Below are 14,344 nucleotides of genomic sequence, written 5' to 3'. Positions count from 1 at the left end.
GGGGTCGGACATGCTTCATTATGCCCTCCTCCCTTTTGGAATTCAGGAAAAACCAACCAGCATTTAATATCAATACAGACCTTAATTCTGATAAGAAGCATTTATAATCTATTCTCTCTAAAGCCTGCTACCTGGAGGCTTCATCTCCATGATAAAACTTTGGTCTCCACAATTACTTATGATAACCCAGACATTCCTTTCTATTCTCTTTCAAACAATTGCCAATCAGAAAATTTTAAAATCTACCTATAACCTGGAACACTGCACCCCTCTCTGCTTCAAGTTGTCCCGCCTTTCTGGACCTAACTAATGTATACCTTAAATGTATTTGATTAATGTCTCATGTCTCCCTAAAATGTGTAAAACCAAGCTGTGCCCTGACCACCTTGGGCACATGTTCTCAGAATCTGAGGGATGTGTCACAGGCCATTGGTCACTCATATTTGGCTCAGAATAAATCTCTTCAAATATTTTATAGAGTGACTTTTTGTCAACAAACTAAAAAAAAAAAAATGATAATAAAACTGACCAGGATGGGGGAAAACCCTGAAATTGAAACAAATAAAAACAAACTATATTTTGAATGAATAATATAACCATACTGAAGGGGGAGTGGATTGGGATGAATTAACCTAAAATACACAACCTCAGAAAAAGATTTTTAAAAAACACTATAAATAAATATTGAACTCCTGTTGCTAGGGTTTTTTTTGTAATGGTATGACTTAGCAATTCTGAAACTACTTTTAGTGTATTCTGGCATTAGGCAAATAAATAAATATATTTGAGGATAATGGGAACCAAGTTTCTCATTATCAGAGAAGGGAATTACAAATACGAAAACTGGAAAACTAGCATGAACCCTGTGGTATTGGAGATCTCAGAACTCGTGGTTTCTAATAGGTAGATATAGATGTATGTGCAGGCCTGTGGGTGTGTATGTGTGTGTACACACATGACGATATGCCAGTAGCAATGAACATACCTAATGTTGACTGTTCTTTGGAAAAAAAATGTATGATTCCAGAGCTGAGTCTATGAAATTACACAAGCCTAGAACATCTTGTTTGTTAGAAAGTAAAGTAGTGCTCAAAAATGCTAGGCACATGGCAGAAGGACACAGGAGCTAGTTTGAAGGGGCTCTGACTGGCTAAATCTAGGACAATTTGAGTATCAGAATAAATAATGAGTAATGGATTGTAGTTTCCTGAAATAATTGGCAATTGTGAGACTATATAGATATAAATAAATAAATGAGAGGAGGAAAATCTCTTCCTTATAGTAGAATGCCAATGAATGTAAATGGAATAATGGTGCCAGGTGCAGTGGCTTGCGCCTGTAATCCCAGCATTCTGGGAGGCTGAGGCAGGCAGATTGCTTGAGTCCAGGAGTTCAGTAGACTCATGGGCAACATGGCAAAACCCCATCTCTACTAAAAATACTAAAAAAAAAAATAGCCAGGTGTGGCAGTGCACACCTTTCAAGTAGTCCCAGCTACTTGAAAGGCTGAAGTAGGAGAGTCACCTGAGCCCAGGAGGTTGAGGCTGCAGTGAACCAAGATCGCAGCAATGCACTTCAGCTTGGGCAACTGGAGTGAGTCCCGGTCTCAAAAAAAATAACGCATATAGAAAATCAACATTTGATAAATATCATCATGATTATTGATTCAGTAAAGCATCATCAATGAATGATAAACTAAGGGAAGAAAGTTTGATGAGGAAGAGGTTATCTACACAGTCTCAAATCATCACCTCAAAATATTCACTAAAGGGAAGAAAATAGTAATTTTAGTGGAAGAACCTGACAAACACTACCTTAACCATGTGATCAAAGTGGTGCATATTATCAGCAATAGTATCAATTGACATCAAATGCTTGCTGATACAATGTTCCAGCTATTCTCTCAGCCTAGAACACCCTTCCCCCCAATACCTTCTTGGTTAACTCACTCCACTGAAATCTTTCTCAAATGTTACCTTCTCAACGAGAACTACCTTGGCCAACTTGCTCCCACTTCTCTCATCCCACTGATATTACTCTACATTTTCTTTTTTCATAGTACTTACTAGTTTTACCATTTTCATCTTATTATATTTATTGTTTACTATTCCCCACCCTAGATAATGTAAATATCCACAATGGCAGGGACCTATTTTGTTCACTGATGTATCCTACGAGTCTAGAAATAGTTCCTGGCACTTACAAGATAGGTACTCAATAAATATTTGTTAAATGCTGAATGAAGGAAAGTACTAGGCAATTAAGAGCAACTGCTATCTTGGCCATATTTGAGATAAGTGGTTATTCCAGAATTTCTATTTGGAGGGGCTTTGGATAGCAATTTTGGAAAGTAGGAGGAACATGTTGTCTTAAGACTGCCTGAACAGCAGGCAGGCTGTATACATTTAGATAGTATATTCATTGGGAGTGGCTTGGGAGGGGCTGAGGGAGAGTATGAAGGAGTTAGTGCCCTTTTCTCACACTGCTCACCCATTGAACCACTGTGTGTGATCTTCAAGTCAGCTTTCATAGTGATACACAGATCTGTGTCATACCAAAAATACTTTCTATTCCTGAAATGGTACATTTCCTGTCCCTAGGACATGGTAATTCTCTGTCCCTAAGACATGATTTAAAAGTAGGCCCTTACCTGCATAGTTGACCATATGTATTTCCACTCCACTTGGGAATTTTGATTGTAGCAGTAACAGTCTGACTCAGGCGTTCTAATTAAATCTTTTTCCTTCAAAGCTTTACACCTACGAACTAAGAGATGGAAAAGGGAATACATTTTCTAACTGTTTAATTGCCAAGAATCTTTTTTAAAAAAAAGTTTGCAGGGAGGTAACAGTAGCAGTTTTAACACTCTATGGCCAAGAAATTCTCTTATATGATAATTATATCCTTCAGTCTTCCCAACCAAGGAGGAGACAGACAGAAAATACTATAGCCCAAGTGTCAATATTTATGACATTGGAGGGCACTATAAGAGCACAGAGAACAAGTACTTCTTCAATTCTGAAGCAGAAGCCAGAATTATGGGCACCTTCTCAGAAAAGACAAAAATATGAGTAAAGGGCTGAAGGGCAAGGTAAAGGCAATAAGACAGAAATTAGGAGGTGGGAGTGGGGGTAGGCAGGACCAGGAAGTGTGTACAGAATCATGAAGATGAGACAAATTATGGAATTAATTCAGTTTAGAGATATTGGATTCTTATATTGGTGAGGGAGCATGGATGGAAGGTATAGGGATACAAGAAGACATTTGAACACCTGTAGCTGGAGTGGTAAACTATAGCTACTGCTATACCATGTGGACTCCATCTTGAAAGCAGAGCATTGGAGGATTTTAGGTAAGCATCAGTCTCAGCAAGAAACTACTGACACTCAAAAGGATTTAACTGAAAATAGTTCAGTAAAGATATGGTGGACAGGGTTAAGGCACTAACAATAAGGCACTATGAAGTTCCCAGGCACCAACAACAGCAGGAAGCTTTTAGCAGCCCAAGTACCAACATGGCAAGGAGGATCCCATGTTACTGGAGTCATTGGAACTGGGAGGACAGTAGTCTAAAGGAATGCAGTCACTGCCAGGACTCCCGTGGAATGCAGGGTGAAGGTATGGGTACCTCGACCTGTCTCTCCTGCTGTCCCCTCAGTGCCCTGAATCAGCCAAACCCGACAGGAAGACAGAGGGCAACGAAGCCCATATAATGCAGTCCATAGAGGTTAGCTTCCAGGCACTAAGCGGGGAAGAGAAGGGCTGAGAATAGATCTACAGCAACAAACAGGGAATACCAGCTCAATAAGGAAGTGACAGAAACACATTTGTATTTCAGAAAGAATATTCTGTAAGTAGTGTGCAATATTAAAGAACAAAACTGAAAGCAGAAGAACCACTAAGGAGGCCACTGAAGCAATCTAAACAAGAAATAGACTAACAGAGGCGGGAGAAATAACAGATTAGGAAATTAAATCAACAGGCTTTACAGATTCATTTTATCAAGGAAAACAAGAAGAGATGATGTAAAGGTTTCTGGTAAGCGGAGAGATAGTGAGGCCCTTTACTCAGATAAGAAATACTAGAGAAAAAGCAAGTTTGTACAGGGAAGTGGGGGTGAGTTCAATTTTGGATATACTGAGTTTTCACTGGTGGGATTCTGTGAAGACGGACAGATCTTCACATCTCCATCAAGGAGAAATTTGGCTGGAGACAGATGTAGATACCTAAATATATATGTATGTTATATATAATATATAATACAACTCAACATAACTGAGAGAAAGACAAATATATATTAACCCTCTGTGTAACAGAGGGTTAATGTAAAATATCACAAGAAAACTAGATAGTAATGATGTTCATTTTCTTCTGTAGTCGTTGCTGTATTTGGATTTTAAATGAAGTGGAATGAAAGTCATAAGTTCTTCTGGATTCAAGATAGAGTGTCACCTCCACATCTGTCCAACAGGGAACAGGAACAAGGAACACTTATGGGTACACAAAGAAATGGGCTTTACGTCCAACCCCTGACTTCTTTAAGGAAAGTGTGGTCAGCTGTTCCTCCTGAAAAACCTGAAATGAAGCTAGAACAACTTGCTACACCAAAGTTGGGGAAAGACTGAGTAACCAGTAACAACTAGTAAACAATCACATCCATGTAGGGAATAATACTGAATATGCTCACACAAGTCCCTGGTCCTGGCCTGAAATATCCTTAGCATTAAGTTGGAGAAAAGTGAAGATAGACTTGGGGAAAGGATCCTGGGAATGCTTGCCATCTCCCAAAACACAACTCCATAAAAGGGAGGGTTCTCCCGTGGCCACACGAAGCAGCAAAATTACACAAGGACCTAGTGTATTCAACTGTGACAGTCAAATCAGTCATCTTTACTCTTCACATTATGATGAAATGCATATGTTTCTAAATATATCAAGAAATTTGCAGAGTTTGAGAGTCCAAGATGCAAATACGAGAATCCAGGTGAAAAGCCAGGAAAAACCACAAGAAGGAACCTCTAGAGCAAAGGTCCGCAACCCTGGGGCCAAGGACCAATACCAGTCCATGGTCTGTTAGGAACAGGGCTGCAGGAGGTGAGCGGTGCGCAAGGTGAGTGATCATTACCACCTGAGCTCCACCTCCTGTCAGATCAGCAGTGGCATTAGATTATCACAGAAGCGTGAACCCTACTGTGAACTGAGCATGCTAGGGATCTAGGTTGCATGCTTGTTATGACAATCTAACTAATGCCTGATGATCTGAGGTGGAACAGTTTCATCCCGAAACCACCCCCAACCCCACTCCTATCCTGTGGAAAAACTGTCTTCCACAAAACTGGTCCCTGTTGCTAAAAGGTTGAAGACCACTGTTCTACAGGCTCTCTCTTAAATACAGGATACTAAAAATGAAAAATGTGCTCCTGCATGGTGTGTCCATGCACAAGAGCCAAAAGAATTCACAACCAAGGCTATGAACACACAAAGCAACCAATGCTGAGGCACATTTTTGGATATATCTGAGATGCAAATGACTTCTGGCCAAAGGCAGCATAGGGGGAAGTGCAGTCCCAGGGATATCAAAGGGCTGACAGCTACCTATAGAAAAGATGAATGTCAAGGAATGTAGTATATAACCTGGAAGATCCTGAGCAACTGCAATGAGAATACATGAGAACACATTAAATGCTCCCAGCTAGTGAGCAGCAGAGGTGTGGGGATCAGGTCTCTGGATTCACTTTGCCATGTTCTGCCTTTGCACAGCCTCCTCGGGGGGGTCTCTGAGCATGGCTAGAGCTGATAACTTTATATTGGGAGTCCTCAAATAAAAGTGATTCCTACCCATCGTTGGAAAGGGAGTGCATTCCAGCAGGGCGGGTGAAGAGCATGAAGTCTCAAGTACACAGACCCAGCAGCCCAAACTATGATAAGAATGTTTACTTCCAGACAGGTCTTTCATCACCACCCACGTGCTCAATGCTAGAGGGGCTTTTCTTGTGGGTGCCTCCAAGGGCCCCTCACTGCAATTCTTCTCCTAGTGAGTGCTGCTACTTCAAGGGCTAAATCAGCTCCCATAGAACAGTTCCCTTTTGTTAATGGTCTGAGGAAATAGCCTTTTGGTGGGGCCTGAGTTTTGCAATCAAATGCTCTCTTCAAATAAGTTTCTTTCCACTTGATCCTAAGACTGTCTCCTAAATCATTCCAAACCTGGAGCTCTTAAGAGCAAGATGATGCAATTTAAGTATAGTGTATACTGCAGTTTCAACATAGGAGTAAATGCTTCTCTCTTACCCAAGGCACATTCCTCTTGCACTAGGATGATTGTAATAGCCTTCTATCTAGCTGGTCTCCCTGCTTCCAGAATTGCCCCCGCAGCCACCACGTTTTCCCCTACAACCTACTCTTCAATTAGCAAACAGATCTTTTTAAAAACATGAATCGGGCCCGGGTACAGTGGCTCATGCCTGTAATTTCGCTTGAACCTGGGAGGCGAGGTTGCAGTGAGCTAAGATCGCACCACTGCACTCCAGCCTGGGCAACAGAGTGAGACTCTGTCTCAAAAAAAAAAAAAAAAGGCAAAAACAAAAATAAAAACAAACAAAAACATGAATGGGAACCCATCATTTACCTGCTTAAAATCCTCCAATGGCTTCCCTTTACACCATTAATAAAATCCCCCTCCCTTCCAGGGACCTGAGTGCGTCTATGACCTTCCCTCCTCCACCTTCCCTCCCAGCCCACTGCTCCAGCCACACCTGGCCCTCCTGTCCTCAAGATGCCAGCCAGCCCCCACGTAAAGTTTCCTCAGTCTGCAACCTTCTTCTCCCAGATCTTGGCAGAGCTCATCCCTTCCAATCACTGATGTACTCTATCAAATGCTACCTTCTCAGAAAGGCCTTCTTTGACCCCACTATCTAAACAAACACACCCCAACCACTTCCACCTGCTTTATTCTTTCTTCATAATACATATATATTTATTAGCTTATACTCTGTCTCTCCATGAAGTCAGGGACATTGCATGTTTATTACTGTAACCCCCAGAACTTAAATATTTATCTTTTGTGTGTAGCTTGTGGTTCGAAAGGACTAGTGGGTTATTTGGGCATGTGTGGCCTACCAGTGGAAGTCCAGCTGATCTTTGTAAAAGCCTGGCCAGGGCTAGTCAGCACCATAAAAGGAGGTGCACTCTGGCCCTCCCTTGAAACCACCTGACGTAGTAGGATGCCCTTGCCAGCCTGTGCCACTGCCATCCCATCTACAGAACCGACAAAGCATGAGGGCCAGTCTGGAAGCCACAGGCTGCACTTCCCCCTTGCCCTACCCCATGGTCAATATATCCATAGCTAGAGGGTTGAGTACTGGAACCCTTAACATCCTCTGGGCTGGGGACCATCTTCTTGCCCCTCACTGGATAGAGGAGGTCAGAAAGAATAGGTGGCATTAAGCTTCTTTTGTTTGACTCATATATGATACATCAGTGTATTCTGTGTAAGGGATCTGCCAGTTAGAGGAAAAGAACTTGTTCTGCATTTCCCCTCAGTCTTCAACCAGATTAAGAACAGCATAGAAGGAAGGAGGTTGTCCTGACTGTTCATACCTATAGACACGCTAGTAAAAGCATGTTGCAAACAGTGTTTTCCCTCGAATTCTCCAGAGTGGCCTCTGGCTTTTGAGGTGAAGCTGATGTGGAATTTACACAATCCATGAGATTCCACAAAGTGTCAGCGCTTCATGGTGTCCTCTGGATGCCCTTTTTTCTTATCACCTCTCTCCCAAGGTGAATGAGTCTTAAACAACCCACACAGGAATTCCTAAATATCCAACGGACCAGAAATTCAGCCATAAGAAGCCACAAGCCTAGCTTCAAGTCGGTTCATTAAGCCATGGGCTATTTGGACTAGGCAAAAGACAGTGATTGTCACAAGACTGTTATCACAGCTGGCCCTCCGCCTTCCTAGAGAGAACATATCTTCCAATCTTAGATTGATTATAAAGGCTGCATCTTTCTTAGGTCTCTCCTCCCTTCAGCAATCTTCTTCTAGACCCATTTCACTGCTCAGTTTCAATCATGTCCAATGGAAATAGGAAACAGAGCCAGTTTGACTGCTTATTTGAACTCTATGGCTGATTATGCCCTGACACTGAAGGCTATGAAGCTGCCTGCATGTCTGTGGGTTTCATTTATTAATGAGGCCCCAGTTATTGCTGGTTAATTCTACTAGGATAGAACCTCCTGGTAGCAGATGTAGGCAAACTCAAACGTACCAAAACAAGAACAGGCCAGGTGCTGTGGCTCATGCCTGTAATCCCAGCACTTTGGGAGGCCAAAGCAGGTGGATCACTTAAGGCCAGGAATTTGAGACCAGCCTGGGCAACATGGTGAAACCCTGTCTTTACCAAAAATACAAAAATTGGCCAGTCTCATAATTCAGTGTCAAAAATAAATAAATAAAAATTTAAAAAGTAGAATGAAAACAACAACAATCCCCTTACAATTCAATCCAGGAAATGAAACAGAATTTCTAAGAATTTTAAAAAATCTAACAAAAATCATTCATTTGGTCAAAAGGGAACAATACCTGCCTAGGGAAAGCTACTGCTTCTACTTGAGGCTGAGGTATTTAATATGTCCGTACCCTGGAAGGTGCTCCATAACCTAGGTAATCACTTCCTCAAGCCTGAATCAGATCAGGAGAAAGATCCGGAATTGTAGGCTATCCCAGGTTTGCCTCAACTCTCAAGGACTGAGGAGTATTTGTGGGATCAACCCTGAATGCCATCCTTACTGTGGAAAGACAGGTTTCTAAGCCTGGAAGGGCATCATTTTCCTTAACTTCTTGCAATCCTCAGCAGGCTCTTCGATCCTTTCAATTAACCTGACTTCTAGAGAACAGTATGTTTCTGGATAGTTGTGCCCAAACTGCTAAGACACTACAGGAGGCATTAATTATTTACATTACCAAAGGATTCAGAAAGTCAGGGTTCCCTTAACCAATGAGATAGATTCCTTAGTTCATTTTAAATACCACTCAATTTATAAATATTCAATTAATCTAATCTTAGAATTACATATCTAATATGAAAAAGGGACAGCTACATATCACCTACTTTAATTATAAGCTCGATTATCTCCTTTGTAGTACTTTTGTCATTTATTAGTTTTCCTAAATGTAAGTATATGTTTAAGTTAAAGAGTTGAGTCATATATACAGAAAAAAAAAAAATCAGTCAAAACATCAGAAAAAAGCAGGTAGTACTTAAACCTACTTACAGAATATGCTAAAAATAAAAAGCACAAACACCTCAAATCTTAGCAGAACCTAACTCCCAACACAAAAATATCTCACCAATGCTCCTCCTGAAAACTGACATGGCCCTCATATGGGGAAAAAAAAATCTTCAGATGAAACTAGAATGGAATCATAATATAAACACTTATTAAATTATATGACAAATTTCTCCATTTTCCCTATAACTGTTTTTCTTTGGAGACAAGGAAGGGGAAGGAGAAGAGTAAGAAACACGAAAAGCAAAAAACCAACAAGTCTTAACTTGTGAGAAGTCAAATGGACTCAGGATTTTTCTTACTATTTGTTTTTTGTAAATACACATTTTCAAAGGAGTTAACATGAGACACCAAAGTGATAAAGGTAACTATTCTCTTAACCTCAGTTTTTTTTAACCTGAATATTCATCTTTTTATTTCTCCAAGAATATGAGAATGAAACTGGAATTAGTATATATTAATGCACACTCAGGTCTTTAACTTCAAGCCCAAATCTTCACAGATGAATCTGAAAGCTGTGGTTTCAAATGGACTGTTATCATAGTTTAAGCCTGGAAAGCCACTGCCAGGGCCTGAACTTCATCTCAGGACAACACATGGTTTCTAGGGACCTCATTAACTGGGTGAAAATTATGGGAAACTCTTGAAGTTTCTCCTCCTCTCAGTTAGACAACTACCTGCTCCTCCTGTGTCAACTGTCTCTGACTTTCCTCCAAATAGAGTGACAGAAAGCTGGGGTTGGTCTGAATGTTCTCCATTCCACTGAAGTGTGTGTTATTCAAGACAAAATTTTAGAACAGGAAGGCACCTTAAGTATCACCTAATCCAAGCCCCTCGCTTAAAGGAAGTACCAGCTGTTTCCTCTCAGGGTCCTCATGAAACCATAGACTTTTAAAGAGCAGCAATGGTTCTTAAGCCTAGTCTAATCTAAGGCTGCCAACACAGTGTCACTGGCACACTACCAGATGCTGGGCGCTTCACAGTCCGTATTGGAAAGCCTACTGGAATGGCAGGCATCCCTCTAAGGCTACAAAAGTTGCCATTCTTCTTAGCTGTGGACTAGTTTTATCAAGTCAGTGGGCATCCTGCATGTCTCAGGCAGAACAGAAGCTCCAATAAGTATTTGTGTGTGTCTTTGATTAACAAAGCAGAGAAGCAGGCTGTTACTATTATACTAAATGCGGTAACATAAAAACTTTAAAAACACCAGGTTCACTGAGGTGAGAAAAATATTGGAAACTCTTCAGTAAAAACATCATCATTTTACTCAAGTGAAAACTACAGTCCATAAAGACTCTGTGCCTGGACCACGGTTATACCACAAGTTGTGGCTGAAGGTAATGAGTGGTCTAGAACCCAAGGTGCTGGGTGCTGGTCTAAGGCTACTTCTAATTTTCTCGCTGTTGCCATGCCCAGAAACCTTCCTGCTTAGACAGATTTGTGTTTTATTTTTTCACCAGCATAAAATTGTTGTATTTCTTACTACCAAGCCTTTGTTTTCTCATCTGTAAAATGGTATAAAATGGTGCTTTCTCCCATAGGCTTCTATGGGTATTAAATATGATAGATACTGCAGTTCAAGCACTTATAACACTGCCTAGCACATAATGAACACTCAAAAAATTTCTGTTCAATGAAAACTGGAATCCAACACTTCCCCAACATATAACTCACTGCAAGATTCCCTCAGTTGGGAGCTGTGGCAGAATCTGATAATGACCTCATCAACGTCCAGTCTCTCTCGTTCATCCTTAGATAATAAACCGCGGTATAACTGGAGGGAGGGCCATGCCCAGCTAAAAGAATACACTTGGCAGCCTCCCTTGAAACCAGGGTAGCCAAAGCAAGGAAGGGAAGTTGGTAGACGGTGCACCCAGGAAATCTTTTAAAAGATTTTATGAGGGAAAAAAAAAAAGAAACAGAAATGTGAAGCGCATGCTAAGTTAGCGGCAGGTCTGGAGTTGGAACTTCCCCAGGTGTCCTTCCCAGATCCTTCCCCAGTGTGCCAGCATCTTGAGCCCACTCCGTGGCGAGCCCCTAAAGCTAGCAGCCGCTACCAGTTCTTGCTTCCTGTGTGCCAGGCATTGTGCACACGAACACCACAAGAACCTTGTGAGGCCTCATTACCTGCCGCTCACGTGGGACCGTTATGTTTACTCGCTCAAGGTCACGACAGCCAGTCAGGGGCAGGAGAATTTTCGCTCTGATTCTGAAGCTGAAGCTGTTACCTTTTCTAGTCTTGAGACCAAAGGAATGCGAGATAGTGAAATAACAAGGATTTCAACACGCATTGATGTACTGTACAAAAGGCCGTGTGCTGAAAGTCTGGAAACTAGGGTCAGCCGTGCCAGTGACAAGCTGTGTGACCCTGGGCAAATCAAAACCTCTCTTGAGTTTCGGTTGCTTCTGTAAAACGAGGGAATTGGGCGACTGGATCGCGCGTTGCGTCTAGTTCTAAAATTACAAAATGTCGAACCGCCAGGAGAGAGACCAAGGAAGCCCAAGAAGACAGGAAGGGCGGGCGGGGCCTACCCGGGAGACCCCAAAGCAAGAAAAGCTGGCGCCCGCCCGGCTCGGCCTCGCGGTGCCGCCCGGGCCAAAGAGCGCGCCCTCGGGGCAGCCGCGAAGCCGGGGAGCGAGCACGCACGCGCGCGCCGCCGCCGCCGGGACCCGGTTACCTGACAACGCCGCTGCTGCCGCCGCCGCCGCCGCCGCCGCCGCCTCCCCGCGTACGGGCAGTGTGGCCAGGGGCGACAGCCAGAGCAGCAGCCACCACCGCCCCTGGCGCCGCTGCATTTCGTTAGGGGTCAGCTCCGTGCGACCCAAGCCCTAGGGGACTGGCTCCGCCGCGAGGAGCGGAAGTGGCGCGGGGGCTCAGAAAAGGCGGAGGGGGCGGTGAGGCCCGAACGCGGGAAAGGCGGAGACCCCGCCTCCCCGGGGCGGAGGGAGAGTTGGGCCCGTTGCTCCAGCATCCGCCCGCGGCCTCGGGGCACGGCGGGCCCAGGCCGGAGGAGCTTTCGGTGGCGCGACCCCAGTGGCATGCCCCCAGCCTCGGCCTCAGCCTTGGCCTCCGGGCCTCCAGCGCACGCGGGGCGTCCAGGGCCTCATCTTCCCCTGGGGACCGCCCGGCAGTGTCCCGCTGCCCTCGGCGCAGGGGTGGGAGTTGCGGAGAGGAAGAGTCGCTAACCCGGAGTGTTTCTTAAAACTTGGATGACCTGTGACCTGCGGGATTTGGAGGCTGAATTCTCCGAGCACCTGTGAGTGACAGCCCGTGAATGGGAAGGTCCTTCGGCAAATGCCCTTTTTGTGAATAAAATACATAAAAGCCAGTTTCTTTATTTTACCTTTCTGTTTTCCTTTTTACTTTCATTTGGTAACAAGCAATAACAAATTGGAAATTTGGCCGCTTGAACACTGACGTATGTCTAATCTCCTACACCACATTTCGGAGTACAGAGGGGCTTGTAAAATGTTCCTTCACGAATATGACAAGGTTCTCTTAAAATTACCTTATGTTAAAAAAAAAAGTTTCTTAATGTAATAGATATATTTTTAAATTAACATGTAACTCGAATGATCTTAATACTGATAATTAGGAGATATATGTATATTTTAAAGAACATTCCCTCCACAGGCCCTGGAACCCATTAATTTGACCCAATATTCCATACTTAACTAGGACAGTCTTCTCTAATTCTGGTCTTTTGTTGAGATATCTTAGAGAACCCAAAGTAACAGAAATTATCCTGTTAAAAATAGATAAGCCTCATTTTTCATAAAAGTCTGAGTAGGATGGACTAGGCTTTCCTTGCCCTCAAAGGAAGGTTTAACCAACTGCCCTTAAGCACTTGGCACCATGTGTACACCATGTATGGCTTTTAAAAAGTTAAGAAATTTCCTTGTAAGGGACTCTTCAGAGGGATGATTTTTAAAAATAAACCATCATTGCTTGAGTGAAGCCTGTCTTCAGAGAAACAGCAGAGCCCTGATCCAATTCTTTCCTGTATTCCCAGGTGAGGTGTGCACTTGCTTCTTGCAAGACAGCTTTTGTACCTAACCACATTCATTTTGATTTGGTTTAATTTTGGATGGCACTATGGAAAGTAGCTAAAATAAACAGGTGGATTGTTGAATGACGAATGTATTTTCCTGCAGATATATCTGGTGGAGAAACAAAAGGGTAGGCAGCAATGTACTAAATATTTAAAGTGCTATTTATATCACAGATCCTTAGTAAATATCTGTAAAGAAGCTATATTGAAACACTACATTTCTCTCTATAAGCAATAAATATTTTTCTGGAGATAACAAGAATGTTAGGAGGTGATAGTTCTGTCACTGGGGGACAATCATGAAATTCCACTTAACCTCTCCAAACTTTTCTTCTGTATGAAAACCTTATCCACTGGGGGAAGGGCAGGAAACATTACCACCAACAGGAACCTGGTAAAGCCCTCTTGCTTCTGGAGAAGAGCTAGAAGCACAAACCTTTTGCCCTTTGGGGAGCAGCAGGAGCAGGAAACACTAGAGCTCCCTGTCCTGAATCAATAGAAAATTGAAGTTGGCTACTGCTGGGAAACCCTCTCTCACTGAAGACTCACCACAGATAAAGGAAGGATTTGGCTGCAATGGGAAAGTGTCAGGACTACTGGGAAAGCCCCACATCTAAGATTCAGGTGCACAGGGCCTGCCTAAAACCAAGGCAGGACCAGGAGTGTGAAAAACCCCTTTTCCCCACTACAAGCCAAGCACCAATGACTACACCAGTCAACTAGTGAGGAGGAAAAAGAGTGTGGGGAGAGAGCTCTCTAACACAGGCATGCAAACACTGCTAAAAGCTGAGTGAGGGACACTGAGAAAAACTCCCCAGCACTCTAGGTTCCATACTAAAACAATGCTATAGTAACCCCCTGCTAGAGGAATCTGAATGAAGCCTGTGGTACAGAGTGAAGGCAAGGATAACAACAATAAAACCCAAATTCAGCACAACTCTTGACTAGATTGACTCAACTACCCACATTATTGACCGGACAGAAGAGGCATGTTTATTTCTGGACAT

At 43.0% G+C, this 14,344-nt stretch overlaps 1 protein-coding gene and 1 long non-coding RNA gene across 8 annotated transcripts in view; one reads left to right on the top strand and one right to left on the bottom strand.

Moving 5' to 3' along the window:
* The window catches only part of NEMP2 (nuclear envelope integral membrane protein 2), a 44,988-nt gene extending 32,823 nt beyond the window's left edge, over nucleotides 1-12,165 (bottom strand). For 3 of the 6 annotated variants that reach the window (XR_009213910.1, XM_032755136.2, XM_032755135.2), the window contains exons 1-2: nucleotides 11,964-12,165; nucleotides 2,651-2,766 (exon numbers count right to left, since the gene is read on the bottom strand). Coding sequence is in view for 5 of the 6 variants with exons in the window: in XM_032755136.2 (XP_032611027.1) it covers nucleotides 2,651-2,766; nucleotides 11,964-12,081 (234 nt within the window). In the remaining variant the exon portion in view is untranslated. Of the gene's footprint in view, nucleotides 1-2,650; nucleotides 2,767-11,412; nucleotides 11,853-11,963 lie in introns of those variants that run through there. The other 3 variants (XM_058440184.1, XM_058440187.1, XM_058440189.1) reach the window with 3 other exon arrangements.
* The window catches only part of LOC131383692 (uncharacterized), a 35,507-nt gene continuing 33,276 nt past the window's right edge, over nucleotides 12,114-14,344 (top strand). For both annotated transcript variants that reach the window (XR_009213919.1, XR_009213918.1), the window contains exon 1: nucleotides 12,114-12,542. This is a non-coding gene — a long non-coding RNA (uncharacterized LOC131383692). The remainder of the gene's footprint in view (nucleotides 12,543-14,344) is intronic.

Source organism: Hylobates moloch, unplaced genomic scaffold (genome assembly GCF_009828535.3).
Source record: "Hylobates moloch isolate HMO894 unplaced genomic scaffold, HMol_V3 SCAFFOLD_1, whole genome shotgun sequence".
NCBI lineage: Eukaryota > Metazoa > Chordata > Mammalia > Primates > Hylobatidae > Hylobates > Hylobates moloch.
This window is presented reverse-complemented; position numbering and strand designations above follow the sequence as displayed.